We start from the raw sequence: 27,986 nt of genomic DNA, 5'->3' as shown, positions 1-27,986 counted from the left end.
GGAGCTTTTCCAGACGCTTTGCAGCGTCACCGCGAGCGACAGAGTGGCGAGCGGTGCGAATAAACCATCAGGCAGGCTGTCAGCTCCATGGGGAAAAGCTCTTGGATCACGCTGGTGGTGAGGCATTTGCCTCTCCATGCAGCCCACTGTGGAGACAGACGCCTATTTCTGTCCGGTGCGGTCTCCGCGAGTGCGGGCGTCACCTCCCAACACCCGGGAAACCGCCCGCGGATGCGGGAACCGTTGCTGCAGTTGGTGTCTAAAGGACGGTGGTGGGTGAGTCTCGGTACTGGGGGGCAGGGGCCCTGCCAGGAGACATTGGCTCTCGTGTGCCCGTGGGGGAACACACCAGCGCGCAGGCATGACGAGAGTTTCCGTCGTCGCTTTAGAACTTTGGGGTTTGTTGCAGTAACTGGTTGAGACTTGCTCTAAAGGCAGCGATGGGTGTTACGCTGACTACACAGCAGAAAGAGATTTATAAACAAGTTCAGGAACCCCTGCAGAGAGCAGGTGTCAAATTTCCTAAGAGCCTTGTGAAAGAGTTTGTCAGATGGTTATCAGTAAGTTTTCCGGAGGTAACAGAGCAAGTAGTGAGAGAAAGACGATTTTGGAAGCGTGTGGGTGCAGTGCTGACAAAGGCAGGAGATCCCTCAGTGAAAGAAGGTTTTATGAGAATGTTTTTGTTCATTTACAATGTTGTGAAAGAGAGTGCAGACACTCAGGGCGCCCGGGGAGAAGAAAAGGGCCCCGTCGCGTCCCCTGTGTCCCCCCGCACCCCCTGCGGTGAAAAAACTAACCGTGAAGATGTAGATTTAGTTTCTAACCCTTCTCCATCTCCTGCTTTCGCTCCCGCAGCTGAAAATCCATGCTTTGCACTCCCCACCCCAAACCCCCCCCCGTGCAGCCCCCACAAGATGGAGGCGGCCACGCGGTGTTCCCTGTGCTCCCTGTGCCAGCCCTCGCACCCCTCCCTTCGCCCGTCCCCGATCCCAACCCCTCCTCCCTTGTGGCGATTCAGCCCCCGGCTCAACCCACATTCCAGCCCCCATTCCAGCCCGCAGTCCAGCCCTCAGCTCCTCCTCTCGCAGTTGCATCACCATCCCCTGGCCCCGCCCCACTCCACATGGCCCCGCCGGCTGCGGCCACTCCCACACAAGCCGGCCCCTCTCCCTCTCTCTCTCTCCCAGTCTCCCTGACAATGGCAGTGCCGAGACTGTCAGCACGAGGAACCGGGAAGCGGTCAGTGACACCGACCCTGCGTTCCTGGCCCCTGTGATCTATAATGCCAGGGGACAGAATGCCAAATGGGAGCCCCTTTCATAGGATAGTATTAGGGAACTTTGCAAAACAAAGCGTGAGTTTGGGGAAAGAAGTGATTTTTTAAAGAGCATTTTAAAAGCTACTCTAAGCTTCAAAACATATGTCCCTGCTGACTTGAAACGTCTTTTCAGTTGCTTGCTCCCTCAGTCTGAGTTTAGATTGTGGGAAAGAACCTGGAAAAGGATTGCAGGACATCTCCTCCCAGAGATTTTGCAAAGTCCAAGCCATTCCACAGATATAGAGGATGAGGAAATCACTTTAGAACATCTAGTGGGTGAGGGTGATTGGAGCCAAGCTGAAAAGCAAGCCGCAGGCATCCCCAGAGCAGTGTTGGACCTGTCCAGGGATGCAGCAGAAAGTGCATTTTTTAACATGCCTTCTAAAGAACCTGTTGTTTCTTATACCGCTTTGAAGCAGTCTGTTGCAGAACCATTCATGGATTTTGTGGATCGAGTGCGAGCCTCTGTGGAAAAGAGGGTGCAAAATCCAGAGCTCCAAGACCAACTTACATTAGAACTTGTCACCGCAAATGCAAATGAAGCCTGTCAGCGAGTCATCCTGGCCCTTCCATCATCGCCTCCCCCCACACTCGATCAGCTCATCGAGGAGTGCACCAGGAAAGCTGTGCTGATGACAGAGGACTCAGTGATAAAGCCACGGGAAAGGGTGGTTGCTTCAGCAGCAGCAACCCCTTAGACTCCTGGGTCCGCAGGGCCTCCTCAACAAGGGGGGAAAGTGGGAGCGTGGGGAATCTTTTTCCTTTATACTGGCAGAGCAAATTGTATCTTTTTCAGAGTTAGTTCACTTTGTTGTATGATTTTATCTTTCTTTCAGACTAGCAGAATGTCAATTTCCACATTCCTGCTCATCGTTTGGTTCCAGGGAATGGCCATCTACCCTTCCACAGTGGATGCATGGATTGTTCCACAGCCCAAGAAAAATGTATGGGTCAGGCTAGCCCAAGCCTTGCAACAAGATCATATGTGTTTGTCCACTGCCTCAGCAGAAAATCCAATGTCCACATGTTTAATAGGGGTGCCAAGTAAGGAGGATGAGTTTCCAATTGATCTGGTCCATTTGCAAAACCAGGTGAACGAAAATAAAATACCTAAAGGTGCAGGACAAATTAAAGCACCAGTGCGAAACCCCCTCATTTTGTGGCAAGGATGGGTCTCACATTTGCCCACTGCCAAGGGAGAGCCCCAGGAATTAGAACTCCTAGGCTCTGCAAAAGCTGAATTTTGCATTCAATTTGATTTTTCCCCAACCAAAGAAGTAAAATTATATGAGCATGTCAAACAGTACAAGGTAGAATTCAGAGCAGGTCAATGGTGCACAGCTGTCTATAAGCTGAAATTTGCATCCACCACTGATTTCCGTCCACGCAAGCTGGACAAGGGAATGTTTCTTATCTGTGGGGACAGAGCATACCCAGGAATCCCCTCTCGTCTTATTGGAGGTCCAAGCACTTTTGGGCATCTGACCCTTGCTTCCCCCAACATGACCCAAATTCCAATTAGGCAAGCAAAAGGTGAGAAAAAAATTACTAAGCGGAGTGCGAGTCAATTTGATGAACATTGTGATGCAGAAATTTACCATTGGGCAAAATCCAAAAGAGTTGCCGTATCTGGGTTTTTACCATGGGTTGCGGCAGCCAAAGCATTGAGTGAATTAGGCAATCTAGAATGCTGGGTGACCAAGCAGGCAAATTTAACATCAGTGGCCCTGAGTGACCTCCTGGTAGATGAGGAAATAACCAGAAATGCTACCCTCCAAAATAGGGCAGCTATTGATTTCCTGTTGGCACATGGTCATGGATGTAAAGAATTTGATGGGTTGTGTTGTTTTGATCTGTCATCTAAAGGTCAGAGTGTCCACTCGTCCATTCAGGAAATGAGAAGCCTCATTGGGAGTGTGAAGCAAGAAAATGAGGATTGGTTTAAAAATCTGTTCAAAGATTGGGATCTTTCTGGGTGGGAAGTGATTCTTTTAAAAGACATCCTTTACTTTCTAGTTGCATTGTTTTTAGTTCTGTTAGCATTCGGGATTCTGAAGCGAATCATCTCCAAGGTCATCACCTCGAAGCTGAAGGCTTCTGCACCAGTTTTCATCGCTGCTGCCGACACGGAAAGCGATTGGTGGGAAGACGACAAGCAGAAAGACACTGCAGTTTAAGAGCCACAGTTTTACTTTCTCCCAAGGCACTGTTCTTCTTAATAAGTAAAGAAGGGGGAATTGTAGCTATCATGCTGGCATGGTAGCATGGAGGAAGGTTTTGGAAAGGCCTTGGGAATGGTAAACTGAGGAAAAGGATACATTCATGTATGCCCCATTGTTTTAGAAAGGCTTTGGGAATGAGAAACTGAAGGAAAAGATAAATTTATGTATGCTCCACTGTCTTGGGAAAGTCCCGCTTCAGCATTCCTCTGTAAACCCCCTTCTCCCCACCCCTGAGCAGTTCCCATTGGACCTGGCCTCTGGGGTGGTTCTGATGTGCCTTAGCTGGACACTGCCTCTATTGTTTAGACCTTATCTCTTAATTTTGCTGCATAAAACTGTATCTGGGCAATAGCCCGGGGCCTTTGGTCCCTGCTACCGTTCAGGCAATATAATCTCTCTGGACAAGCATACCATTGGTTTCTCTTGGTCTCTTTATCTCGAATCCTAGTGGCAACTGAGGCAACGCCGCAGCTCGGGCCGTGCTAACCCAGACGCTGCCTGGTAAGCCCAGGGCAGCGGGACCGCGGAAAACCCCGGCCCTGGAGGGGACAGCTAGCAGGCGGGTCCCAGGGGGCCAGGGAGGGACGGGGGACAGCAGCGAGGAACCCTCAAAAGCAACAAGTGGCAGTCCAAAGAGAAGCAACAAGAAAACAGATTATCCAGAACCACACTTGATCTGTCTCCTCTCACTCCCTGCACTTGGAGAAGGTGCTGGATAAATGACGGAGGGCAAGTGTAGGAAATCAGGAGGAACTCTGATTTTACTCCCCGTGTGCTGCCATGCAGCCTCGGAAAGGAGAGGAGCTTTTGTGCACGGCTGAAGCGTGCGAGTCCTCCGGGAGTTCCACAACCATTCTGAAGCCTTGGACCCAGCTAGGGGTTTTTCCCTGATGCTGCTCAGTTTTGCTTCATTGTGCCCAAAATAAAAAAGATCACAGGAAACAAATTTAAACATGGTAAAAGACAAGAGCTACAGGTGACAAGACTCTGAAAATTTTTGATAGCCTAGCTTTTTCTTTTATTGAATCTTTTGTTAGTAGAGATGTTGCTAACTATTTGTTTATGACTTTTTACCCTCAGGGACCTCTAATTATGCCAGTTTAGTGTTTATGATTTTTTTCACACCACTGTACGACAGAATAGTTCAATCAAAAGCGGTTTTCTATCCCAAGGAGACCGAAACATTCATTTGTCTCTCCCAAGAAGACTAAAGCCTGTGGGTTTAGTGTCACATCCCACAGAGCTCGGGCCTGGAGCGCTGCTGCCGCGGCCGAGCGCAGCCCCGGGGCCGCTGTGCGGGTGCATTGGAAGGGCACGGACACAATGGCAGCGCCGTGTGTCTTTGTGCTCCAGGTTTGCGCTGCCCGTGCGGGCGGAGCGGGGCTGGCGGGAGCCGCGCTCCCCTCAGAGCCCCTGAGGGCGGCAGCGATGGCGGCGCCGCTCCCTCAGCGCCCGGCCCCGGCCCCGGCGGGCGGGGAGCCCTCGGCAGCGCCCGGCCGGCAGCAGGGAGCGAGCCCCGGCCCGGCCGTGCGGCCAATTCCTCGTGCCCTGGGCAGCGCAGCCCGCACGGCCAGGGCTCAGCACTGCGGGGCTGGGCTGCCGTGGGCCAGCGGGGCCAAAGCCTCGCAGGGCTCGGGGCACAGCAGGGCCCGCCAGGACACCGCTCCGGGGATGCTCCCGGCCAGCTCCTGCCCGAGCCCCCGGAACCCGGGCTGGCTCTGTGCGCTCCGGCAGCCACGACGGGACCGGCCAACAGCCGGGGACTGGGCTTTGCCCACGGCTGAACCTGCAGAGCTGCAAGCTCTGCCCTGCACGCTCTTACAGCCACGGCAGGGACCAGGCAAAGGAGGAAGGAAGAGCCTCTATGCCTTCAGCTTCCATGGAGAAGGTTTATTCGAGGTGCAGAGAGCGGGATAAAAAAGAGCCACTCATCCTCATTTGCAAGGGGTTTTGCTCAGATCCACATCAGGCGGTGGGCACAAACAGCGAAGCAACAGGGAATCCTCACGGCAGGAGTGAGAGGATTATATCAACACTGTGGGACCATCAGGATCGGGAAAGGCACAGGGGACAATGGGGCAACCTGGATTAGGAGATTTCCAAGTGGGGGTTTCAATCAGGGGTTGGCTAAGGGGCTGAGTGGCAGGGAACAGTCAGGAGAAAGTGGCAGAGTTGCCTGGACAGGCAGGGAAGGGACTGGGACAAAGGGAGGGGAATAACTTGAGCGAAGGCATAAAAGGGAGTGTACAACGTTGGGGAAAAAAAACGACTTGAGGAAAACGTGGCGGGATAACAGAATGAACCAGTTAACAATAACTTAATGAAATAAACATAAACTGCAACAGGTTCCTCTATGCTCCAGTGCCGTTGGGGTGCCGGGGCTGGCCCTTTAAAACACGGCACATGGTGTCATGGCCCTTTGTGATGTGGGCCATGATGGTGGCCGGAGACCCTTGTGACATCAGGGAGCCCCGCCCGGGCTGAGGGTCTCCAAGGGGCGCAGAGCCCTGGGGTGCCCAGTCCCAGGAGAGCCGCTCTCTGAGGAGGACGCAGCTCCCTGGCTCTGTCTGCGCCAGACGCCGACAGCGACAGCGGCCGACAGCGACAGACAGAGACAGCGACGAGGACAAAGCCAACTCCACCTCCCGGTCCCACAGCACCTTGCCCAGCTGGCTGGAAGCCACCAGTGAGCTGTGGTCAGGGGCAGTGGGCAGCTCAGTCCTGCCACTGTCACAGACTGAGGAGGAGGAGAGGCTCTTCGTGAAAATGGACCGTGAGCTTTCCCAGAGGGAAGATGTGGAAGAGACCCGCCAGAGAGGAGGTCCAGGAGACCAAGAAGTGTCCCAGCATGGAGCCTGGTGCAGCCAAGAGCTGTACCAAGGCCAGGTACGTGTGGGAGTTTGGGGAGTTTCCCAGTCCAGATGGGGGACACATCAAGAGCTCAATGAAGGGGAAGAAACCATCAGAGCTCAGGAGCTGTCCCAGTGGGAGGAGGACAGTGAGATGTATCAAGAGGGGTGGGAGAGGGAAGAACGTGTGACAACCCAAGAGATTTCCCAGTGGGGAATAGATGTGAGTGGGCAGCAGGAGATGGGATGGGGAGAAGATGAGAGGTGCCATGAGCTGTACCTGCAGAGAGATCTGAGTGTCCCAGAGGATTCCCAAGGGGATGATGCCCAAGAGCATTCCCAGAGCGAAGGTGAGAGGTACCAGGACCTCTCAGCATGGGTACAAGGTGTACACTCCCACATGTCCCAATGGGAAGACAGGAGAGAGCTGGAATTGTCCCAAGTGAGAGACAGCAGTGTCAGGGAGCTGTGCCAAGGACCAGACGCTGCAGCCCAAGAGCTGCCCCAGTGGGACAATGTGAGTGAGCGAAAGCTGTCCCAAAGGGGGGAAGATGTGAGCAGGCAGGAGCTGTCCCAATGGGGACACAACATCAGCTCTGAGATCTGGGACAGACCCTTGTGCCCAGGGAGGGACGAGGAGCCTCAGCCTTGTCCCCCAGAGGGGCCCAGCTCTGCCAGCCCCGCGGACACAGAGGTGGCAGCAGAGGCAGTGCCTGCCCTGACCAGCGCCTCTCCTTCCCTGCAGAGTCCCACGGAGGCCGAGCCGGCAGCTGCTGCCCCGGCTGGAGCTGCTGAGGAGGACGAGGAGCCCTCTGAGCCTCTCTTGACCCAAGGGGAAGATTTGGGAAACCAAGAGCTGCTCCCTTGGGAGGACGATGTCAGCTCCAGTTCTTTGGAGAACCCACTGGGCTCAGTGAAGGAGAAGAACACCCAGACTTGTTCCTCATCCAGTGACAAGGAGCTGTCCCAGGTCGAAGAGGCCATCGAGCTCCCTCCAGGGGACGGCAACACTGACCCAGAGCTGTCCTCAGTGGAAGAGGCAATTGAGGACATCCCATGGGACAGCACAAGTGACCAGGAGCTGTCCCCAGTGAAAGAGTCCATTGAGGGCATTCCAGAGGACAGCACAAGAGAGAAGGAGCTGTCCTCAGTGGAAGAGGACGTCGAGGTTGTTCCAGAGGACAGCAGAAATGAGCAAGAGCTGTCCTCAGTGGAAGAGGCCATCAACAACATTCCAGAGGACAGCACAAGAGACCAGGAGCTGTCCTTAGTGGAAGAGGCAAGTGATGATTTTGCATGGGACAGCACAAGTGACCCAGAGCTGTCCTCAGTGGAAGAGGCAATTGAAGATATTCCATGGGACAGCACAAGTGACCCAGAGCTGTCCTCCGTGGAAGAGGCCCTCAAGGATATTCCAGAGGACAGCACAAGCGACCAGGAGCTGTCCTCAGTGGACAAAACCATCAAGATTTTTCCAAAGGATGGTACAAGTGCCGAGGAGTTGTCCCCAGTGGAAGAGGCCATTGAGAACATTCCAGAGGACAGCACAAGTGATCAGGAGCTGTCCTCAGTGGAAGAGGCCATCGAGGTTGCTCCAGAAGAGAGCACAAGTGATCAGGAGCTGTCCTCAGTGGAAGAAGACATCGAGGTTGGTCCAGAAGAGAGCACAAGTGACCAGGAGCTGTCGTCAGTGGAAAAGGACATCGAGAACAATCCAGAGGACAGTGAGAGTGACCAGGAGCTGTCCTCAGTGGAAGAAGACATAGAGAACATTCCAGAGGACAGTATGAGTGACCAGGAACTGTCCTCAGTGGAAGAAGACATCGAGAACATTCCAGAGGACAGTGAGAGTGACCAGGAGCTGTCCTCAGTGGAAGAAGACATCGAGAACATTCCCGAGGACAGTATGAGTGACCAGGAGCTGTCCCCAGTGGAAGAGGACATTGAGGTCTCTGAAGGGGACAGCACAAGAGAGGAGAAGCTGTCCCCTGCAGTACAGGACATCATGGTCTCTTCAGGGTACAGTCTGATTGCTGAGGGGCAGTCCAAAGTGGAATTGGCCAGCAAGCTTAGTCCCGAGGACAGCACAGCTCTTCCCCCAGAGGGGCCCAGCTCTGCCAGCCCCGTGGGCACAGAGGTGGCAGCAGAGGCAGCCCCTGCCCTGCCCAGCGCCTCCCCTGCCCCAGGCAGTCCCAGGGAGGCCGAGCCGGGAGCTGCTGCCCTGTCCGGAGCTGCTGAGGAGGCAGAAGTGTGGTCAGGGCTGGCAGTGCAGGAGAGGATGGACGGCTCCGATGAGGAAAACAAAAGTTGGCAATTCTTGCATGACCTGGAGCCTTTCCTGCTTGGAGACCCTGAGCTGTCCCAGGAAGCGTCCTACAGTGAAGAATGCACGGAGGATGATCTGCCCCACGGGGAAGTCACGAGTTACCACCAACACTTTGACTGGGAAAAATATTTGGACCAAGACCTGTCCCAGGGAGAAGTCAGCAGCTCCCAAGACCCCTCGGACTGGGAAGAATGCATTGAGCAAGTGCTGTCCGGAGGAGATGTCGTCAGCTATGCAGAAATTTCAGACTGGGAAGAATACGTTGGCCAAAACGTTTCCAGAGGGAATGGCAGCAGACCCTCAGGACTCTCCAACTGGGAAAATGACAGCAACACGGGGCTCGTGCAGGAGAACTGGCCCAAGCATGTGATCTTGGCCAAGCCCTTGTACCCAGAGGACGACGAGTGGGACGATGTGAGCCTCCTGGAGCTGCCCCCAGAACAGGAGAAAGAAAAGAATGTGGACAAATGGAAAGTTTGTGTGTCAGAGGGGCTCGCAGTGCCCGTCCCTTGGGAGGCCTGGGCTGAGTGCCCGGCACAGGAGCCGTGCAGCCGAGGGCCGGCGCCTGCCCCGCACAGCCCCCCCAGCCCCCGGCCTGCCCGGCTGGGAGCCCAGGCCCTCCGCGGGCAGCCGGCTGCCCCCAGGAAACGTCCCTCCCGCTTCAGGCGGGCGCTGCGGGTGCTGCGGGGGCTGTTCCGCTGTCCCTGCCTCAGGCCACGCTCTGAAGACTGAAAGAGACACAGAGAAAGGTGAAGAAGATGAGGAGAAGGAAGGTGAAGAACAGGAGGAAGATGAAGATGACTTCTCCTGCCAGTCCCGCTCCTCTGTGTCGGAGCAGCAGCTGTCCGGTTCGGCTCGAGGGGCTCAGAGATTGCTGCTGCAGCTCCTCCAAGCCAGGGAAGAGAAAAGCCTTTGGATGGGCCAAGCAAGCCAAGCAAAACCCAACCAGGCAGAGCCACGAAGGCCTGGGCAGTGGGGCTTGGAAAATGCCCACCCAAAGAGCCCAAAGCTCCCCCATCCCTGCCCCGCACACACCCGGCCCCGGGCTGGAAGGTGCAGCAACCACTTCTGGGGCACAAAGCAGAGGGTCCTGAAACAGACTCTGAGCACAAACCGCTCCAGGACAATGGCAAAGACGACAAAGACAAAGATGAAGACAAAGACACAGAAAAAGAGGACAAAGACGACATAGAAGATGAAGAAGATGAAGACTGTGAAGAAGATGAAGACAATGAAGAAGGTGAAGACAAATAGGAAGAAGAAGATGAAGACAGCAAAGAGGAAGAAGACAAAGATGAAGACTAAAAAGACAAGACATAGAATGATTATTTAAGAATAGATAGAAGAAGTATAGTAATAAGAATTTAGAAATACTTAGAAGAGTACTAGGAATAGGAATTTCAATATATGCAGAAGAAAAAGTATAGGAATAGGAATAAGAATTTCAAAATATGTCGAAGAAGAATAGGAATAGGAATAAGAATATAAAAATACATAGAAGTAGCAAAGAAGAAGAAGAATAGAAAAGAGTAGGAAAAGAACCATAAGAAGAATAAGAATAGAAAAGTGAAGAGAAAATTGAAGGAATAAGGAAAACTAGCAATTAATTTATTTTTATTACATATTGTATATTTCTATAACAGTTATGGAATAAAAACATTACTCTACATTATGTTGTAATCACAATGTGGTCGAGAACAGATCAAAGCAGACTGAAGCTTAAGAACAAGGGAAAAACTTTATTAAGCTACTACTATTATGCTACTATAAAATAAAAAAAGAAAGGAAAAAAAAAATACGCACAAAATTTAAAATGAAGACATTTTCAAACATTCAGAATCTTACCACCTAACTTGAACAAAGTACAGTGAGACATAACATGGACCATAATCGGTTCCCACTCTCTAGATAATTAATAAAAAGAGAGAGTTCTCCTGGGAATTCTGCTTTTAACACCTCTCTGTTCACAGAGGCGTGTCCACCTTCAAGTGGTCAGTATCCAAACTGACCTCTTCTTTCCAATAAAATTCTTTATCCTCATCAAACCACGACAGGATCTCAATCAGGGAGTGGCCCAGGGGCTGAGTGGCAGGGAACATTCAGGAAAAAGTGGCAGGGTTGCCTGGACAGGCAGGGAAGGGACTGGGACAAAGGGAGGGGAATAATTGAGGGACACCTTTAAAGGGAGTGTGCAACATAGGGAAAAAAAACAACTAGGTAAAACCATGGGAAGTCAAAAAAATGTACCACTTAACAATAACTTAATGAAATAAACATAAACTGCAACAGGTTCCTGTCTGCTCCAGTGCTGTTGGGGTGCCGGGGGTGGCCCTTTGTGACACGGCACATGGTGTCACGGCCCTTTGTGATGTGGGACGTGGTGGTGGCCAGAGACCCTTGTGACATCAGGGAGCCCCGCCCGGGCTGAGGGTCTCCAAGGGGCGCAGAGCCCTGGGGTGCCCAGTCCCAGGAGAGCCGCTCTCTGAGGAGGACGCAGCTCCCTGTCTCTGCGCCAGACGCCGACAGCGACAGCGGCCGACAGCGACAGACAGAGACAGCGACGAGGACAAAGCCAACTCCACCTCCCGGTCCCAAAGCACCTTGCCCAGCTGGCTGGAAGCCACCAGTGAGCCGTGGTCAGGGGCAGTGGGCAGCTCAGTCCTGCCACTGTCACAGCCTGAGGAGGAGGAGAGGCTCTTCGTGAAAATGGACCGAGAGCTTTCCCGGAGAGAAGATGTGGAAGAGACCTGCAGGAGAGAAGTTCCAGGAGCCCAAGAAATGTCCCGGTGGGGAGCCTGGAGCAGCCAAGAGCTGTACCAAGGCCAGGTACGTGTGGGAGTTTGGGAAGTTTCCCAGTCCAGAGGGGGGACACACCAAGCGCTCAATGAAGGGGAAGAAACCATCAGAGCTCAGGAGCTGTCCCAGTGGGAGGAGGACAGTGAGATGTACCAAGAGGGGTGGGAGAGGGAAGAATGTGTGACAACCCAAGAGATTTCCCAGTGGAAAATAAATGTGAGTGGGCGGTAGGAGATGGGATGGGGAGAAGACGAGAGGTGCCACGAGCTGTCCCTGCAGAGAGATCTGAGTGTCCCAGAGGATTCCCAAGGGGATGATGCCCAAGAGCATTCCCAGAGGGAAGGTGAGAGGTACCAAGACCTCTCAGCATGGGGACAAGGTGTACACTCCCACATGTCCCAATGGGAAGACAGGAGAGAGCTGGAATTGTCCCAAGTGGGAGACAGCAGTGTCAGGGAGCTGTGCCAAGGACCAGACGCTGCAGCCCAAGAGCTGCCCCAGTGGGATGATGTGAGTGAGCGAAAGCTGTCCCAAAGGGGGGAAGATGTGAGCAGGCAGGAGCTGTCCCAATGGGGACACAACATCAGCTCTGAGATCTGGGACAGACCCTTGTGCCCAGTGAGGGACGAGGAGCCTCAGCCTTGTCCCCCAGAGGGGCCCAGCTCTGCCAGCCCCGCGGACACAGAGGTGGCAGCAGAGGCAGTGCCTGCCCTGACCAGCGCCTCTCCTTCCCTGCAGAGTCCCACGGAGGCCGAGCCGGCAGCTGCTGCCCCGGCTGGAGCTGCTGAGGAGGACGAGGAGCCCTCTGAGCCTCTCCTGTCCCAAGGGGAAGATTTGGGAAACCAAGAGCTGCTCCCTTGGGAGGACGATGTCAGCTCCAGTTCTTTGGAGAACCCACTGGGCTCAGTGAAGGAGGAGAAGAACACCCAGACTTGTTCCTCATCCAGTGACGAGGAGCTGTCCCAGGTCGAAGAGGCCATCGAGCTCCCTCCAGGGGACAGCAACACTGACCCAGAGCTGTCCTCAGTGGAAGAGGCAATTGAGGACATCCCATGGGACAGCACAAGTGACCAGGAGCTGTCCCCAGTGAAAGAGTCCCTTGAGGGCATTCCAGAGGACAGCACAAGAGAGAAGGAGCTGTCCTCAGTGGAAGAGGACGTCGAGGTTGTTCCAGAGGACAGCAGAAATGAGCAAGAGCTGTCCTCCGTGGAAGAGGCCATCAACAACATTCCAGAGGACAGCACAAGAGACAAGGAGCTGTCCTTAGTGGAAGAGGCAAGTGATGATTTTGCATGGGACAGCACAAGTGACCCAGAGCTGTCCTCTGTGGAAGAGGCAATTGAAGATATTCCATGGGACAGCACAAGTGACCCAGAGCTGTCCTCCGTGGAAGAGGCCCTCGAGAACATTCCAGAGGACAGCACAAGCGACCAGGAGCTGTCCTCAGGGGAAAAAACCATCAAGATTTTTCCAAAGGATGGTACAAGTGCCGAGGAGTTGTCCCCAGTGGAAGAGGCCATTGAGAACATTCCAGAGGACAGCACAAGTGATCAGGAGCTCTCCTCTGTGGAAGAGGCCATCGAGGTTGCTCCAGAGGATGGCACAAGTGACCAGGAGCTGTCCTCAGTGGAAGAAGACATCGAGGTTGCTCCAGAAGAGAGCACAAGTGACCAGGAGCTGTCCTCAGTGGAAGAGGCCATCGAGAACATTCCAGAGGACAGTGAGAGTGACCAGGAGCTGTCCTCAGTGGAAGAAGACATAGAGAACATTCCAGAGGACAGCATGAGTGACCAGAAGTTGTCCTCAGTGGAAGAAGACATCGAGAACATTCCAGAGGACAGTGAGAGTGACCAGGAGCTGTCCTCAGTGGAAGAAGACATCGAGAACATTCCCGAGGACAGTGAGAGTGACCAGGAGCTGTCCTCAGTTGAAGAAGACATCGAGAACATTCCCGAGGACAGTATGAGTGACCAGGAGCTGTCCCCAGTGGAAGAGGACATTGAGGTCTCTGAAGGGGACAGCACGAGAGAGGAGAAGCTGTCCCCTGCAGGAGAGGACATCATGCTCTCTTCAGGGTACAGTCTGATTGCTGAGGGGCAGTCCAAAGTGGAATTGGCCAGCAAGCTTAGTCCCGAGGACAGCACAGCTCTTCCCCCAGAGGGGCCCAGCTCTGCCAGCCCCGTGGGCACAGAGGTGGCAGCAGAGGCAGCCCCTGCCCTGCCCAGCGCCTCCCCTGCCCCAGGCAGTCCCAGGGAGGCCGAGCCGGGAGCTGCTGCCCCGTCCGGAGCTGCTGAGGAGGCAGCAGTGTGGTCAGAGCTGGCAGTGCAGGAGAGGATGGACGGCTCCGATGAGGAAAACAAAAGTTGGCAATTCTTGCATGACCTGGAGCCTTTCCTGCTTGGAGACCCTGAGCTGTCCCAGGAAGCGTCCTACAGTGAAGAATGCACGGAGGATGATCTGCCCCACGGGGAAGTCACGAGTTACCACCAACATTTTGACTGGGAAAAATATTTGGACCAAGACCTGTCCCAGGGAGAAGTCAGCAGCTCCCAAGACCCCTCGGACTGGGAAGAATGCATTGAGCAAGTGCTGTCCGGAGGAGATGTCGTCAGCTATGCAGAAATTTCAGACTGGGAAGAATACGTTGGCCAAAACGTTTCCAGAGGGAATGGCAGCAGACCCTCAGGACTCTCCAACTGGGAAAATGACAGCAACACGGGGCTCATGCAGGAGAACTGGCCCAAGCATGTGATCTTGGCCAAGCCCTTGTACCCAGAGGATGACGAGTGGGACAATGTGAGCCTCCTGGAGCTGCCCCCAGAACAGGACAAAGAAAAGAATGTGGACAAGTGGAAAGTTTTTGTGTCAGAGGGGCTCGCAGTGCCCGTCCCTCGGGAGGCCTGGGCTGAGTGCCCGGCACAGGAGCCGTGCAGCCGAGGGCCGGCGCCTGCCCCGCACAGCCCCCCCAGCCCCCGGCCTGCCCGGCTGGGAGCCCAGGCCCTCCGCGGGCAGCCGGCTGCCCCCAGGAAACGTCCCTCCCGCTTCAGGCGGGCGCTGCGGGGGCTGTTCCGCTGTCCCTGCCTCAGGCCACGCTCTGAGGACTGAAAGAGACACAGAGAAAGGTGAAGAAGATGAGGGGAAGGAAGGTGAAGAACAGGAAGAAGATGAAGATGACTTCTCCTGCCAGTCCCGCTCCTCTGTGTCGGAGCAGCGGCTGTCCGGTTCGGCTCGAGGGGCTCAGAGATTGCTGCTGCAGCTCCTCCAAGCCAGGGAAGAGAAAAGCCTTTGGATGGGCCAAGCAAGCCAAGCAAAACCCAACCAGGCAGAGCCACGAAGGCCTGGGCAGTGGGGCTTGGAAAATGCCCACCCAAAGAGCCCAAAGCTCCCCCATCCCTGCCCCGCACACACCCGGCCCCGGGCTGGAAGGTGCAGCAACCACTTCTGGGGCACAAAGCAGAGGCTCCTGGAACTGACTCTGAGCACAAACCGCTCCAGGACAATGGCAAAGACGACAAAGACAAAGATGAAGACAATGACACAGAAAAAGAGGGCAAAGACGACATAGCAGATGAAGAAGATGAAGACTGTGAAGAAGATGAAGACAATGAAGAAGGTGAAGACAAATAGGATGAAGAAGATGAAGACAGCAAAGAGGAAGAAGACAAAGATGAAGACTAAAAAGACAAGACATAGAATGATTATTTAAGAGTAGATAGAAGAAGTATAGTAATAAGAATTTAGAAATACTTAGAAGAGTACTAGGAATAGGAATTTCAATATATGCAGAAGAAAAAGTATAGGAATAGGAATAAGAATTTCAAAATATGTCGAAGAAGAATAGGAATAGGAATAAGAATATAAAAATACATAGAAGTAGCAAAGAAGAAGAAGAATAGAAAAGAGTAGGAAAAGAACCATAAGAAGAATAAGAATAGAAAAGTGAAGAGAAAATTGAAGGAATAAGGAAAACTAGCAATTAATTTATTTTTATTACATATTGTATATTTCTATAACAGTTATGGAATAAAAACATTACTCTACATTATGTTGTAATCACAATGTGGTCGAGAACAGATCAAAGCAGACTGAAGCTTAAGAACAAGGGAAAAACTTTATTAAGCTACTACTATTATGCTACTATAAAATAAAAAAAGAAAGGAAAAAAAAAATACGCACAAAATTTAAAATGAAGACATTTTCAAACATTCAGAATCTTACCACCTAACTTGAACAAAGTACAGTGAGACATAACATGGACCATAATCGGTTCCCACTCTCTAGATAATTAATAAAAAGAGAGAGTTCTCCTGGGAATTCTGCTTTTAACACCTCTCTGTTCACAGAGGCGTGTCCACCTTCAAGTGGTCAGTATCCAAACTGACCTCTTCTTTCCAATAAAATTCTTTTTCCTCATCAAACCACGACAGGATCTCAATCAGGGAGTGGCCCAGGGGCTGAGTGGCAGGGAACATTCAGGAAAAAGTGGCAGGGTTGCCTGGACAGGCAGGGAAGGGACTGGGACAAAGGGAGGGGAATAATTGAGGGACACCTTTAAAGGGAGTGTGCAACATAGGGAAAAAAAACAACTAGGTAAAACCATGGGAAGTCAAAAAAATGTACCACTTAACAATAACTTAATGAAATAAACATAAACTGCAACAGGTTCCTGTCTGCTCCAGTGCTGTTGGGGTGCCGGGGGTGGCCCTTTGTGACACGGCACATGGTGTCACGGCCCTTTGTGATGTGGGACGTGGTGGTGGCCAGAGACCCTTGTGACATCAGGGAGCCCCGCCCGGGCTGAGGGTCTCCAAGGGGCGCAGAGCCCTGGGGTGCCCAGTCCCAGGAGAGCCGCTCTCTGAGGAGGACACAGCTCCCTGTCTCTGCGCCAGACGCCGACAGCGACAGCGGCCGACAGCGACAGACAGAGACAGCGACGAGGACAAAGCCAACTCCACCTCCCGGTCCCACAGCACCTTGCCCAGCTGGCTGGAAGCCAGCAGCGAGCTGTGGTCAGGGGCAGTGGGCAGCTCAGTCCTGCCACTGTCACAAACTGAGGAGGAGGAGAGGCCCTTCGCCAAAATGGACCGAGAGCTTTCCCGGAGAGAAGATGTGGAAGAGACCTGCAGGAGAGAAGTTCCAGGAGCCCAAGAAATGTCCCGGTGGGGAGCCTGGAGCAGCCAAGAGCTGTACCAAGGCCAGGTACGTGTGGGAGTTTGGGAAGTTTCCCAGTCCAGAGGGGGGACACACCAAGCGCTCAATGAAGGGGAAGAAACCATCAGAGCTCAGGAGCTGTCCCAGTGGGAGGAGGACAGTGAGATGTACCAAGAGGGGTGGGAGAGGGAAGAATGTGTGACAACCCAAGAGATTTCCCAGTGGAAAATAAATGTGAGTGGGCGGTAGGAGATGGGATGGGGAGAAGACGAGAGGTGCCACGAGCTGTCCCTGCAGAGAGATCTGAGTGTCCCAGAGGATTCCCAAGGGGATGATGCCCAAGAGCATTCCCAGAGGGAAGGTGAGAGGTACCAAGACCTCTCAGCATGGGGACAAGGTGTACACTCCCACATGTCCCAATGGGAAGACAGGAGAGAGCTGGAATTGTCCCAAGTGGGAGACAGCAGTGTCAGGGAGCTGTGCCAAGGACCAGACGCTGCAGCCCAAGAGCTGCCCCAGTGGGATGATGTGAGTGAGCGAAAGCTGTCCCAAAGGGGGGAAGATGTGAGCAGGCAGGAGCTGTCCCAATGGGGACACAACATCAGCTCTGAGATCTGGGACAGACCCTTGTGCCCAGTGAGGGACGAGGAGCCTCAGCCTTGTCCCCCAGAGGGGCCCAGCTCTGCCAGCCCCGCGGACACAGAGGTGGCAGCAGAGGCAGTGCCTGCCCTGACCAGCGCCTCTCCTTCCCTGCAGAGTCCCACGGAGGCCGAGCCGGCAGCTGCTGCCCCGGCTGGAGCTGCTGAGGAGGACGAGGAGCCCTCTGAGCCTCTCCTGTCCCAAGGGGAAGATTTGGGAAACCAAGAGCTGCTCCCTTGGGAGGACGATGTCAGCTCCAGTTCTTTGGAGAACCCACTGGGCTCAGTGAAGGAGGAGAAGAACACCCAGACTTGTTCCTCATCCAGTGACGAGGAGCTGTCCCAGGTCGAAGAGGCCATCGAGCTCCCTCCAGGGGACAGCAACACTGACCCAGAGCTGTCCTCAGTGGAAGAGGCAATTGAGGACATCCCATGGGACAGCACAAGTGACCAGGAGCTGTCCCCAGTGAAAGAGTCCCTTGAGGGCATTCCAGAGGACAGCACAAGAGAGAAGGAGCTGTCCTCAGTGGAAGAGGACGTCGAGGTTGTTCCAGAGGACAGCAGAAATGAGCAAGAGCTGTCCTCCGTGGAAGAGGCCATCAACAACATTCCAGAGGACAGCACAAGAGACAAGGAGCTGTCCTTAGTGGAAGAGGCAAGTGATGATTTTGCATGGGACAGCACAAGTGACCCAGAGCTGTCCTCTGTGGAAGAGGCAATTGAAGATATTCCATGGGACAGCACAAGTGACCCAGAGCTGTCCTCCGTGGAAGAGGCCCTCGAGAACATTCCAGAGGACAGCACAAGCGACCAGGAGCTGTCCTCAGGGGAAAAAACCATCAAGATTTTTCCAAAGGATGGTACAAGTGCCGAGGAGTTGTCCCCAGTGGAAGAGGCCATTGAGAACATTCCAGAGGACAGCACAAGTGATCAGGAGCTCTCCTCTGTGGAAGAGGCCATCGAGGTTGCTCCAGAGGATGGCACAAGTGACCAGGAGCTGTCCTCAGTGGAAGAAGACATCGAGGTTGCTCCAGAAGAGAGCACAAGTGACCAGGAGCTGTCCTCAGTGGAAGAGGCCATCGAGAACATTCCAGAGGACAGTGAGAGTGACCAGGAGCTGTCCTCAGTGGAAGAAGACATAGAGAACATTCCAGAGGACAGCATGAGTGACCAGAAGTTGTCCTCAGTGGAAGAAGACATCGAGAACATTCCAGAGGACAGTGAGAGTGACCAGGAGCTGTCCTCAGTGGAAGAAGACATCGAGAACATTCCCGAGGACAGTGAGAGTGACCAGGAGCTGTCCTCAGTTGAAGAAGACATCGAGAACATTCCCGAGGACAGTATGAGTGACCAGGAGCTGTCCCCAGTGGAAGAGGACATTGAGGTCTCTGAAGGGGACAGCACGAGAGAGGAGAAGCTGTCCCCTGCAGGAGAGGACATCATGCTCTCTTCAGGGTACAGTCTGATTGCTGAGGGGCAGTCCAAAGTGGAATTGGCCAGCAAGCTTAGTCCCGAGGACAGCACAGCTCTTCCCCCAGAGGGGCCCAGCTCTGCCAGCCCCGTGGGCACAGAGGTGGCAGCAGAGGCAGCCCCTGCCCTGCCCAGCGCCTCCCCTGCCCCAGGCAGTCCCAGGGAGGCCGAGCCGGGAGCTGCTGCCCCGTCCGGAGCTGCTGAGGAGGCAGCAGTGTGGTCAGAGCTGGCAGTGCAGGAGAGGATGGACGGCTCCGATGAGGAAAACAAAAGTTGGCAATTCTTGCATGACCTGGAGCCTTTCCTGCTTGGAGACCCTGAGCTGTCCCAGGAAGTGTCCTACAGTGAAGAATGCACGGAGGATGATCTGCCCCACGGGGAAGTCACGAGTTACCACCAACATTTTGACTGGGAAAAATATTTGGACCAAGACCTGTCCCAGGGAGAAGTCAGCAGCTCCCAAGACCCCTCGGACTGGGAAGAATGCATTGAGCAAGTGCTGTCCGGAGGAGATGTCGTCAGCTATGCAGAAATTTCAGACTGGGAAGAATACGTTGGCCAAAACGTTTCCAGAGGGAATGGCAGCAGACCCTCAGGACTCTCCAACTGGGAAAATGACAGCAACACGGGGCTCATGCAGGAGAACTGGCCCAAGCATGTGATCTTGGCCAAGCCCTTGTACCCAGAGGATGACGAGTGGGACAATGTGAGCCTCCTGGAGCTGCCCCCAGAACAGCACAAAGAAAAGAATGTGGACAAGTGGAAAGTTTTTGTGTCAGAGGGGCTCGCAGTGCCCGTCCCTCGGGAGGCCTGGGCTGAGTGCCCGGCACAGGAGCCGTGCAGCCGAGGGCCGGCGCCTGCCCCGCACAGCCCCCCCAGCCCCCGGCCTGCCCGGCTGGGAGCCCAGGCCCTCCGCGGGCAGCCGGCTGCCCCCAGGAAACGTCCCTCCCGCTTCAGGCGGGCGCTGCGGGGGCTGTTCCGCTGTCCCTGCCTCAGGCCACGCTCTGAGGACTGAAAGAGACACAGAGAAAGGTGAAGAAGATGAGGGGAAGGAAGGTGAAGAACAGGAAGAAGATGAAGATGACTTCTCCTGCCAGTCCCGCTCCTCTGTGTCGGAGCAGCGGCTGTCCGGTTCGGCTCGAGGGGCTCAGAGATTGCTGCTGCAGCTCCTCCAAGCCAGGGAAGAGAAAAGCCTTTGGATGGGCCAAGCAAGCCAAGCAAAACCCAACCAGGCAGAGCCACGAAGGCCTGGGCAGTGGGGCTTGGAAAATGCCCACCCAAAGAGCCCAAAGCTCCCCCATCCCTGCCCCGCACACACCCGGCCCCGGGCTGGAAGGTGCAGCAACCACTTCTGGGGCACAAAGCAGAGGCTCCTGGAACTGACTCTGAGCACAAACCGCTCCAGGACAATGGCAAAGACGACAAAGACAAAGATGAAGACAATGACACAGAAAAAGAGGGCAAAGACGACATAGCAGATGAAGAAGATGAAGACTGTGAAGAAGATGAAGACAATGAAGAAGGTGAAGACAAATAGGATGAAGAAGATGAAGACAGCAAAGAGGAAGAAGACAAAGATGAAGACTAAAAAGACAAGACATAGAATGATTATTTAAGAGTAGATAGAAGAAGTATAGTAATAAGAATTTAGAAATACTTAGAAGAGTACTAGGAATAGGAATTTCAATATATGCAGAAGAAAAAGTATAGGAATAGGAATAAGAATTTCAAAATATGTCGAAGAAGAATAGGAATAGGAATAAGAATATAAAAATACATAGAAGTAGCAAAGAAGAAGAAGAATAGAAAAGAGTAGGAAAAGAACCATAAGAAGAATAAGAATAGAAAAGTGAAGAGAAAATTGAAGGAATAAGGAAAACTAGCAATTAATTTATTTTTATTACATATTGTATATTTCTATAACAGTTATGGAATAAAAACATTACTCTACATTATGTTGTAATCACAATGTGGTCGAGAACAGATCAAAGCAGACTGAAGCTTAAGAACAAGGGAAAAACTTTATTAAGCTACTACTATTATGCTACTATAAAATAAAAAAAGAAAGGAAAAAAAAAATACGCACAAAATTTAAAATGAAGACATTTTCAAACATTCAGAATCTTACCACCTAACTTGAACAAAGTACAGTGAGACATAACATGGACCATAATCGGTTCCCACTCTCTAGATAATTAATAAAAAGAGAGAGTTCTCCTGGGAATTCTGCTTTTAACACCTCTCTGTTCACAGAGGCGTGTCCACCTTCAAGTGGTCAGTATCCAAACTGACCTCTTCTTTCCAATAAAATTCTTTTTCCTCATCAAACCACGACAGGATCTCAATCAGGGAGTGGCCCAGGGGCTGAGTGGCAGGGAACATTCAGGAAAAAGTGGCAGGGTTGCCTGGACAGGCAGGGAAGGGACTGGGACAAAGGGAGGGGAATAATTGAGGGACACCTTTAAAGGGAGTGTGCAACATAGGGAAAAAAAACAACTAGGTAAAACCATGGGAAGTCAAAAAAATGTACCACTTAACAATAACTTAATGAAATAAACATAAACTGCAACAGGTTCCTGTCTGCTCCAGTGCTGTTGGGGTGCCGGGGGTGGCCCTTTGTGACACGGCACATGGTGTCACGGCCCTTTGTGATGTGGGACGTGGTGGTGGCCAGAGACCCTTGTGACATCAGGGAGCCCCGCCCGGGCTGAGGGTCTCCAAGGGGCGCAGAGCCCTGGGGTGCCCAGTCCCAGGAGAGCCGCTCTCTGAGGAGGACACAGCTCCCTGTCTCTGCGCCAGACGCCGACAGCGACAGCGGCCGACAGCGACAGACAGAGACAGCGACGAGGACAAAGCCAACTCCACCTCCCGGTCCCACAGCACCTTGCCCAGCTGGCTGGAAGCCAGCAGCGAGCTGTGGTCAGGGGCAGTGGGCAGCTCAGTCCTGCCACTGTCACAAACTGAGGAGGAGGAGAGGCCCTTCGCCAAAATGGACCGAGAGCTTTCCCGGAGAGAAGATGTGGAAGAGACCTGCAGGAGAGAAGTTCCAGGAGCCCAAGAAATGTCCCGGTGGGGAGCCTGGAGCAGCCAAGAGCTGTACCAAGGCCAGGTACGTGTGGGAGTTTGGGAAGTTTCCCAGTCCAGAGGGGGGACACACCAAGCGCTCAATGAAGGGGAAGAAACCATCAGAGCTCAGGAGCTGTCCCAGTGGGAGGAGGACAGTGAGATGTACCAAGAGGGGTGGGAGAGGGAAGAATGTGTGACAACCCAAGAGATTTCCCAGTGGAAAATAAATGTGAGTGGGCGGTAGGAGATGGGATGGGGAGAAGACGAGAGGTGCCACGAGCTGTCCCTGCAGAGAGATCTGAGTGTCCCAGAGGATTCCCAAGGGGATGATGCCCAAGAGCATTCCCAGAGGGAAGGTGAGAGGTACCAAGACCTCTCAGCATGGGGACAAGGTGTACACTCCCACATGTCCCAATGGGAAGACAGGAGAGAGCTGGAATTGTCCCAAGTGGGAGACAGCAGTGTCAGGGAGCTGTGCCAAGGACCAGACGCTGCAGCCCAAGAGCTGCCCCAGTGGGATGATGTGAGTGAGCGAAAGCTGTCCCAAAGGGGGGAAGATGTGAGCAGGCAGGAGCTGTCCCAATGGGGACACAACATCAGCTCTGAGATCTGGGACAGACCCTTGTGCCCAGGGAGGGACGAGGAGCCTCAGCCTTGTCCCCCAGAGGGGCCCAGCTCTGCCAGCCCCGCGGACACAGAGGTGGCAGCAGAGGCAGTGCCTGCCCTGACCAGCGCCTCTCCTTCCCTGCAGAGTCCCACGGAGGCCGAGCCGGCAGCTGCTGCCCCGGCTGGAGCTGCTGAGGAGGACGAGGAGCCCTCTGAGCCTCTCCTGTCCCAAGGGGAAGATTTGGGAAACCAAGAGCTGCTCCCTTGGGAGGACGATGTCAGCTCCAGTTCTTTGGAGAACCCACTGGGCTCAGTGAAGGAGGAGAAGAACACCCAGACTTGTTCCTCATCCAGTGACGAGGAGCTGTCCCAGGTCGAAGAGGCCATCGAGCTCCCTCCAGGGGACAGCAACACTGACCCAGAGCTGTCCTCAGTGGAAGAGGCAATTGAGGACATCCCATGGGACAGCACAAGTGACCAGGAGCTGTCCCCAGTGAAAGAGTCCCTTGAGGGCATTCCAGAGGACAGCACAAGAGAGAAGGAGCTGTCCTCAGTGGAAGAGGACGTCGAGGTTGTTCCAGAGGACAGCAGAAATGAGCAAGAGCTGTCCTCAGTGGAAGAGGCCATCAACAACATTCCAGAGGACAGCACAAGAGACAAGGAGCTGTCCTTAGTGGAAGAGGCAAGTGATGATTTTGCATGGGACAGCACAAGTGACCCAGAGCTGTCCTCTGTGGAAGAGGCAATTGAAGATATTCCATGGGACAGCACAAGTGACCCAGAGCTGTCCTCCGTGGAAGAGGCCCTCGAGAACATTCCAGAGGACAGCACAAGCGACCAGGAGCTGTCCTCAGGGGAAAAAACCATCAAGATTTTTCCAAAGGATGGTACAAGTGCCGAGGAGTTGTCCCCAGTGGAAGAGGCCATTGAGAACATTCCAGAGGACAGCACAAGTGATCAGGAGCTGTCCTCTGTGGAAGAGGCCATCGAGGTTGCTCCAGAGGATGGCACAAGTGACCAGGAGCTGTCCTCAGTGGAAGAAGACATCGAGGTTGCTCCAGAAGAGAGCACAAGTGACCAGGAGCTGTCCTCAGTGGAAGAGGCCATCGAGAACATTCCAGAGGACAGTGAGAGTGACCAGGAGCTGTCCTCAGTGGAAGAAGACATAGAGAACATTCCAGAGGACAGCATGAGTGACCAGAAGTTGTCCTCAGTGGAAGAAGACATCGAGAACATTCCAGAGGACAGTGAGAGTGACCAGGAGCTGTCCTCAGTGGAAGAAGACATCGAGAACATTCCAGAGGACAGTATGAGTGACCAGGAGCTGTCCCCAGTGGAAGAGGACATTGAGGTCTCTGAAGGGGACAGCACGAGAGAGGAGAAGCTGTCCCCTGCAGGAGAGGACATCATGCTCTCTTCAGGGTACAGTCTGATTGCTGAGGGGCAGTCCAAAGTGGAATTGGCCAGCAAGCTTAGTCCCGAGGACAGCACAGCTCTTCCCCCAGAGGGGCCCAGCTCTGCCAGCCCCGTGGGCACAGAGGTGGCAGCAGAGGCAGCCCCTGCCCTGCCCAGCGCCTCCCCTGCCCCAGGCAGTCCCAGGGAGGCCGAGCCGGGAGCTGCTGCCCCGTCCGGAGCTGCTGAGGAGGCAGCAGTGTGGTCAGAGCTGGCAGTGCAGGAGAGGATGGACGGCTCCGATGAGGAAAACAAAAGTTGGCAATTCTTGCATGACCTGGAGCCTTTCCTGCTTGGAGACCCTGAGCTGTCCCAGGAAGCGTCCTACAGTGAAGAATGCACGGAGGATGATCTGCCCCACGGGGAAGTCACGAGTTACCACCAACATTTTGACTGGGAAAAATATTTGGACCAAGACCTGTCCCAGGGAGAAGTCAGCAGCTCCCAAGACCCCTCGGACTGGGAAGAATGCATTGAGCAAGTGCTGTCCGGAGGAGATGTCGTCAGCTATGCAGAAATTTCAGACTGGGAAGAATACGTTGGCCAAAACGTTTCCAGAGGGAATGGCAGCAGACCCTCAGGACTCTCCAACTGGGAAAATGACAGCAACACGGGGCTCATGCAGGAGAACTGGCCCAAGCATGTGATCTTGGCCAAGCCCTTGTACCCAGAGGATGACGAGTGGGACAATGTGAGCCTCCTGGAGCTGCCCCCAGAACAGGACAAAGAAAAGAATGTGGACAAGTGGAAAGTTTTTGTGTCAGAGGGGCTCGCAGTGCCCGTCCCTCGGGAGGCCTGGGCTGAGTGCCCGGCACAGGAGCCGTGCAGCCGAGGGCCGGCGCCTGTCCCGCACAGCCCCCCCAGCCCCCGGCCTGCCCGGCTGGGAGCCCAGGCCCTCCGCGGGCAGCCGGCTGCCCCCAGGAAACGTCCCTCCCGCTTCAGGCGGGCGCTGCGGGGGCTGTTCCGCTGTCCCTGCCTCAGGCCACGCTCTGAGGACTGAAAGAGACACAGAGAAAGGTTAAGAAGATGAGGGGAAGGAAGGTGAAGAACAGGAAGAAGATGAAGATGACTTCTCCTGCCAGTCCCGCTCCTCTGTGTCGGAGCAGCGGCTGTCCGGTTTGGCTCGAGGGGCTCAGAGATTGCTGCTGCAGCTCCTCCAAGCCAGGGAACAGAAAAGCCTTTGGATGGGCCAAGCAAGCCAAGCAAAACCTAACCAGGCAGAGCCACGAAGGCCTGGGCAGTGGGGCTTGGAAAATGCCCACCCAAAGAGCCCAAAGCTCCCCCATCCCTGCCCCACACACACCCGGCCCCGGGCTGGAAGGTGCAGCAACCACTTCTGGGGCACAAAGCAGAGGCTCCTGGAACGGACTCTCAGCACAAACCACTCCAGGACAATGGCAAAGACGACAAAGACAAAGATGAAGACAATGACACAGAAAAAGAGGGCAAAGACGACATAGCAGATGAAGAAGATGAAGACTGTGAAGAAGATGAAGACAATGAAGAAGGTGAAGACAAATAGGATGAAGAAGATGAAGACAGCAAAGAGGAAGAAGACAAAGATGAAGACTAAAAAGACAAGACATAGAATGATTATTTAAGAGTAGATAGAAGAAGTATAGTAATAAGAATTTAGAAATACTTAGAAGAGTACTAGGAATAGGAATTTCAATATATGCAGAAGAAAAAGTATAGGAATAGGAATAAGAATTTCAAAATATGTCGAAGAAGAATAGGAATAGGAATAAGAATATAAAAATACATAGAAGTAGCAAAGAAGAAGAAGAATAGAAAAGAGTAGGAAAAGAACCATAAGAAGAATAAGAATAGAAAAGTGAAGAGAAAATTGAAGGAATAAGGAAAACTAGCAATTAATTTATTTTTATTACATATTGTATATTTCTATAACAGTTATGGAATAAAAACATTACTCTACATTATGTTGTAATCACAATGTGGTCGAGAACAGATCAAAGCAGACTGAAGCTTAAGAACAAGGGAAAAACTTTATTAAGCTACTACTATTATGCTACTATAAAATAAAAAAAGAAAGGAAAAAAAAAATACGCACAAAATTTAAAATGAAGACATTTTCAAACATTCAGAATCTTACCACCTAACTTGAACAAAGTACAGTGAGACATAACATGGACCATAATCGGTTCCCACTCTCTAGATAATTAATAAAAAGAGAGAGTTCTCCTGGGAATTCTGCTTTTAACACCTCTCTGTTCACAGAGGCGTGTCCACCTTCAAGTGGTCAGTATCCAAACTGACCTCTTCTTTCCAATAAAATTCTTTTTCCTCATCAAACCACGACAGGATCTCAATCAGGGAGTGGCCCAGGGGCTGAGTGGCAGGGAACATTCAGGAAAAAGTGGCAGGGTTGCCTGGACAGGCAGGGAAGGGACTGGGACAAAGGGAGGGGAATAATTGAGGGACACCTTTAAAGGGAGTGTGCAACATAGGGAAAAAAAACAACTAGGTAAAACCATGGGAAGTCAAAAAAATGTACCACTTAACAATAACTTAATGAAATAAACATAAACTGCAACAGGTTCCTGTCTGCTCCAGTGCTGTTGGGGTGCCGGGGGTGGCCCTTTGTGACACGGCACATGGTGTCACGGCCCTTTGTGATGTGGGACGTGGTGGTGGCCAGAGACCCTTGTGACATCAGGGAGCCCCGCCCGGGCTGAGGGTCTCCAAGGGGCGCAGAGCCCTGGGGTGCCCAGTCCCAGGAGAGCCGCTCTCTGAGGAGGACACAGCTCCCTGTCTCTGCGCCAGACGCCGACAGCGACAGCGGCCGACAGCGACAGACAGAGACAGCGACGAGGACAAAGCCAACTCCACCTCCCGGTCCCACAGCACCTTGCCCAGCTGGCTGGAAGCCAGCAGCGAGCCGTGGTCAGGGGCAGTGGGCAGCTCAGTCCTGCCACTGTCACAGCCTGAGGAGGAGGAGAGGCTCTTCGTGAAAATGGACCGAGAGCTTTCCCGGAGAGAAGATGTGGAAGAGACCTGCAGGAGAGAAGTTCCAGGAGCCCAAGAAATGTCCCGGTGGGGAGCCTGGAGCAGCCAAGAGCTGTACCAAGGCCAGGTACGTGTGGGAGTTTGGGAAGTTTCCCAGTCCAGAGGGGGGACACACCAAGCGCTCAATGAAGGGGAAGAAACCATCAGAGCTCAGGAGCTGTCCCAGTGGGAGGAGGACAGTGAGATGTACCAAGAGGGGTGGGAGAGGGAAGAATGTGTGACAACCCAAGAGATTTCCCAGTGGAAAATAAATGTGAGTGGGCGGTAGGAGATGGGATGGGGAGAAGACGAGAGGTGCCACGAGCTGTCCCTGCAGAGAGATCTGAGTGTCCCAGAGGATTCCCAAGGGGATGATGCCCAAGAGCATTCCCAGAGGGAAGGTGAGAGGTACCAAGACCTCTCAGCATGGGGACAAGGTGTACACTCCCACATGTCCCAATGGGAAGACAGGAGAGAGCTGGAATTGTCCCAAGTGGGAGACAGCAGTGTCAGGGAGCTGTGCCAAGGACCAGACGCTGCAGCCCAAGAGCTGCCCCAGTGGGATGATGTGAGTGAGCGAAAGCTGTCCCAAAGGGGGGAAGATGTGAGCAGGCAGGAGCTGTCCCAATGGGGACACAACATCAGCTCTGAGATCTGGGACAGACCCTTGTGCCCAGGGAGGGACGAGGAGCCTCAGCCTTGTCCCCCAGAGGGGCCCAGCTCTGCCAGCCCCGCGGACACAGAGGTGGCAGCAGAGGCAGTGCCTGCCCTGACCAGCGCCTCTCCTTCCCTGCAGAGTCCCACGGAGGCCGAGCCGGCAGCTGCTGCCCCGGCTGGAGCTGCTGAGGAGGACGAGGAGCCCTCTGAGCCTCTCCTGTCCCAAGGGGAAGATTTGGGAAACCAAGAGCTGCTCCCTTGGGAGGACGATGTCAGCTCCAGTTCTTTGGAGAACCCACTGGGCTCAGTGAAGGAGGAGAAGAACACCCAGACTTGTTCCTCATCCAGTGACGAGGAGCTGTCCCAGGTCGAAGAGGCCATCGAGCTCCCTCCAGGGGACAGCAACACTGACCCAGAGCTGTCCTCAGT

The 27,986-nt window shown here is 53.5% G+C and overlaps 2 protein-coding genes across 2 annotated transcripts in view; one reads left to right on the top strand and one right to left on the bottom strand.

Annotated features, from left to right (window-relative positions):
* Window positions 1–27,986, bottom strand: part of LOC144247634 (uncharacterized) — a 748,886-nt gene that overhangs the window by 627,609 nt on the left and 93,291 nt on the right. The window lies entirely within an intron of this gene.
* On the top strand, window positions 1,005–4,924 carry LOC146764250 (uncharacterized). The gene is given in 1 exon segment (XM_085565252.1): window positions 1,005–4,924. A coding segment is annotated over 1 exon segment (1,803 nt). The 5' UTR covers window positions 1,005–1,692; the 3' UTR covers window positions 3,496–4,924.

This window comes from Lonchura striata, chromosome 35 (assembly GCF_050655825.1).
Source record: "Lonchura striata isolate lonStrDom1 chromosome 35, ASM5065582v1, whole genome shotgun sequence".
NCBI lineage: Eukaryota > Metazoa > Chordata > Aves > Passeriformes > Estrildidae > Lonchura > Lonchura striata.
This window is presented reverse-complemented; position numbering and strand designations above follow the sequence as displayed.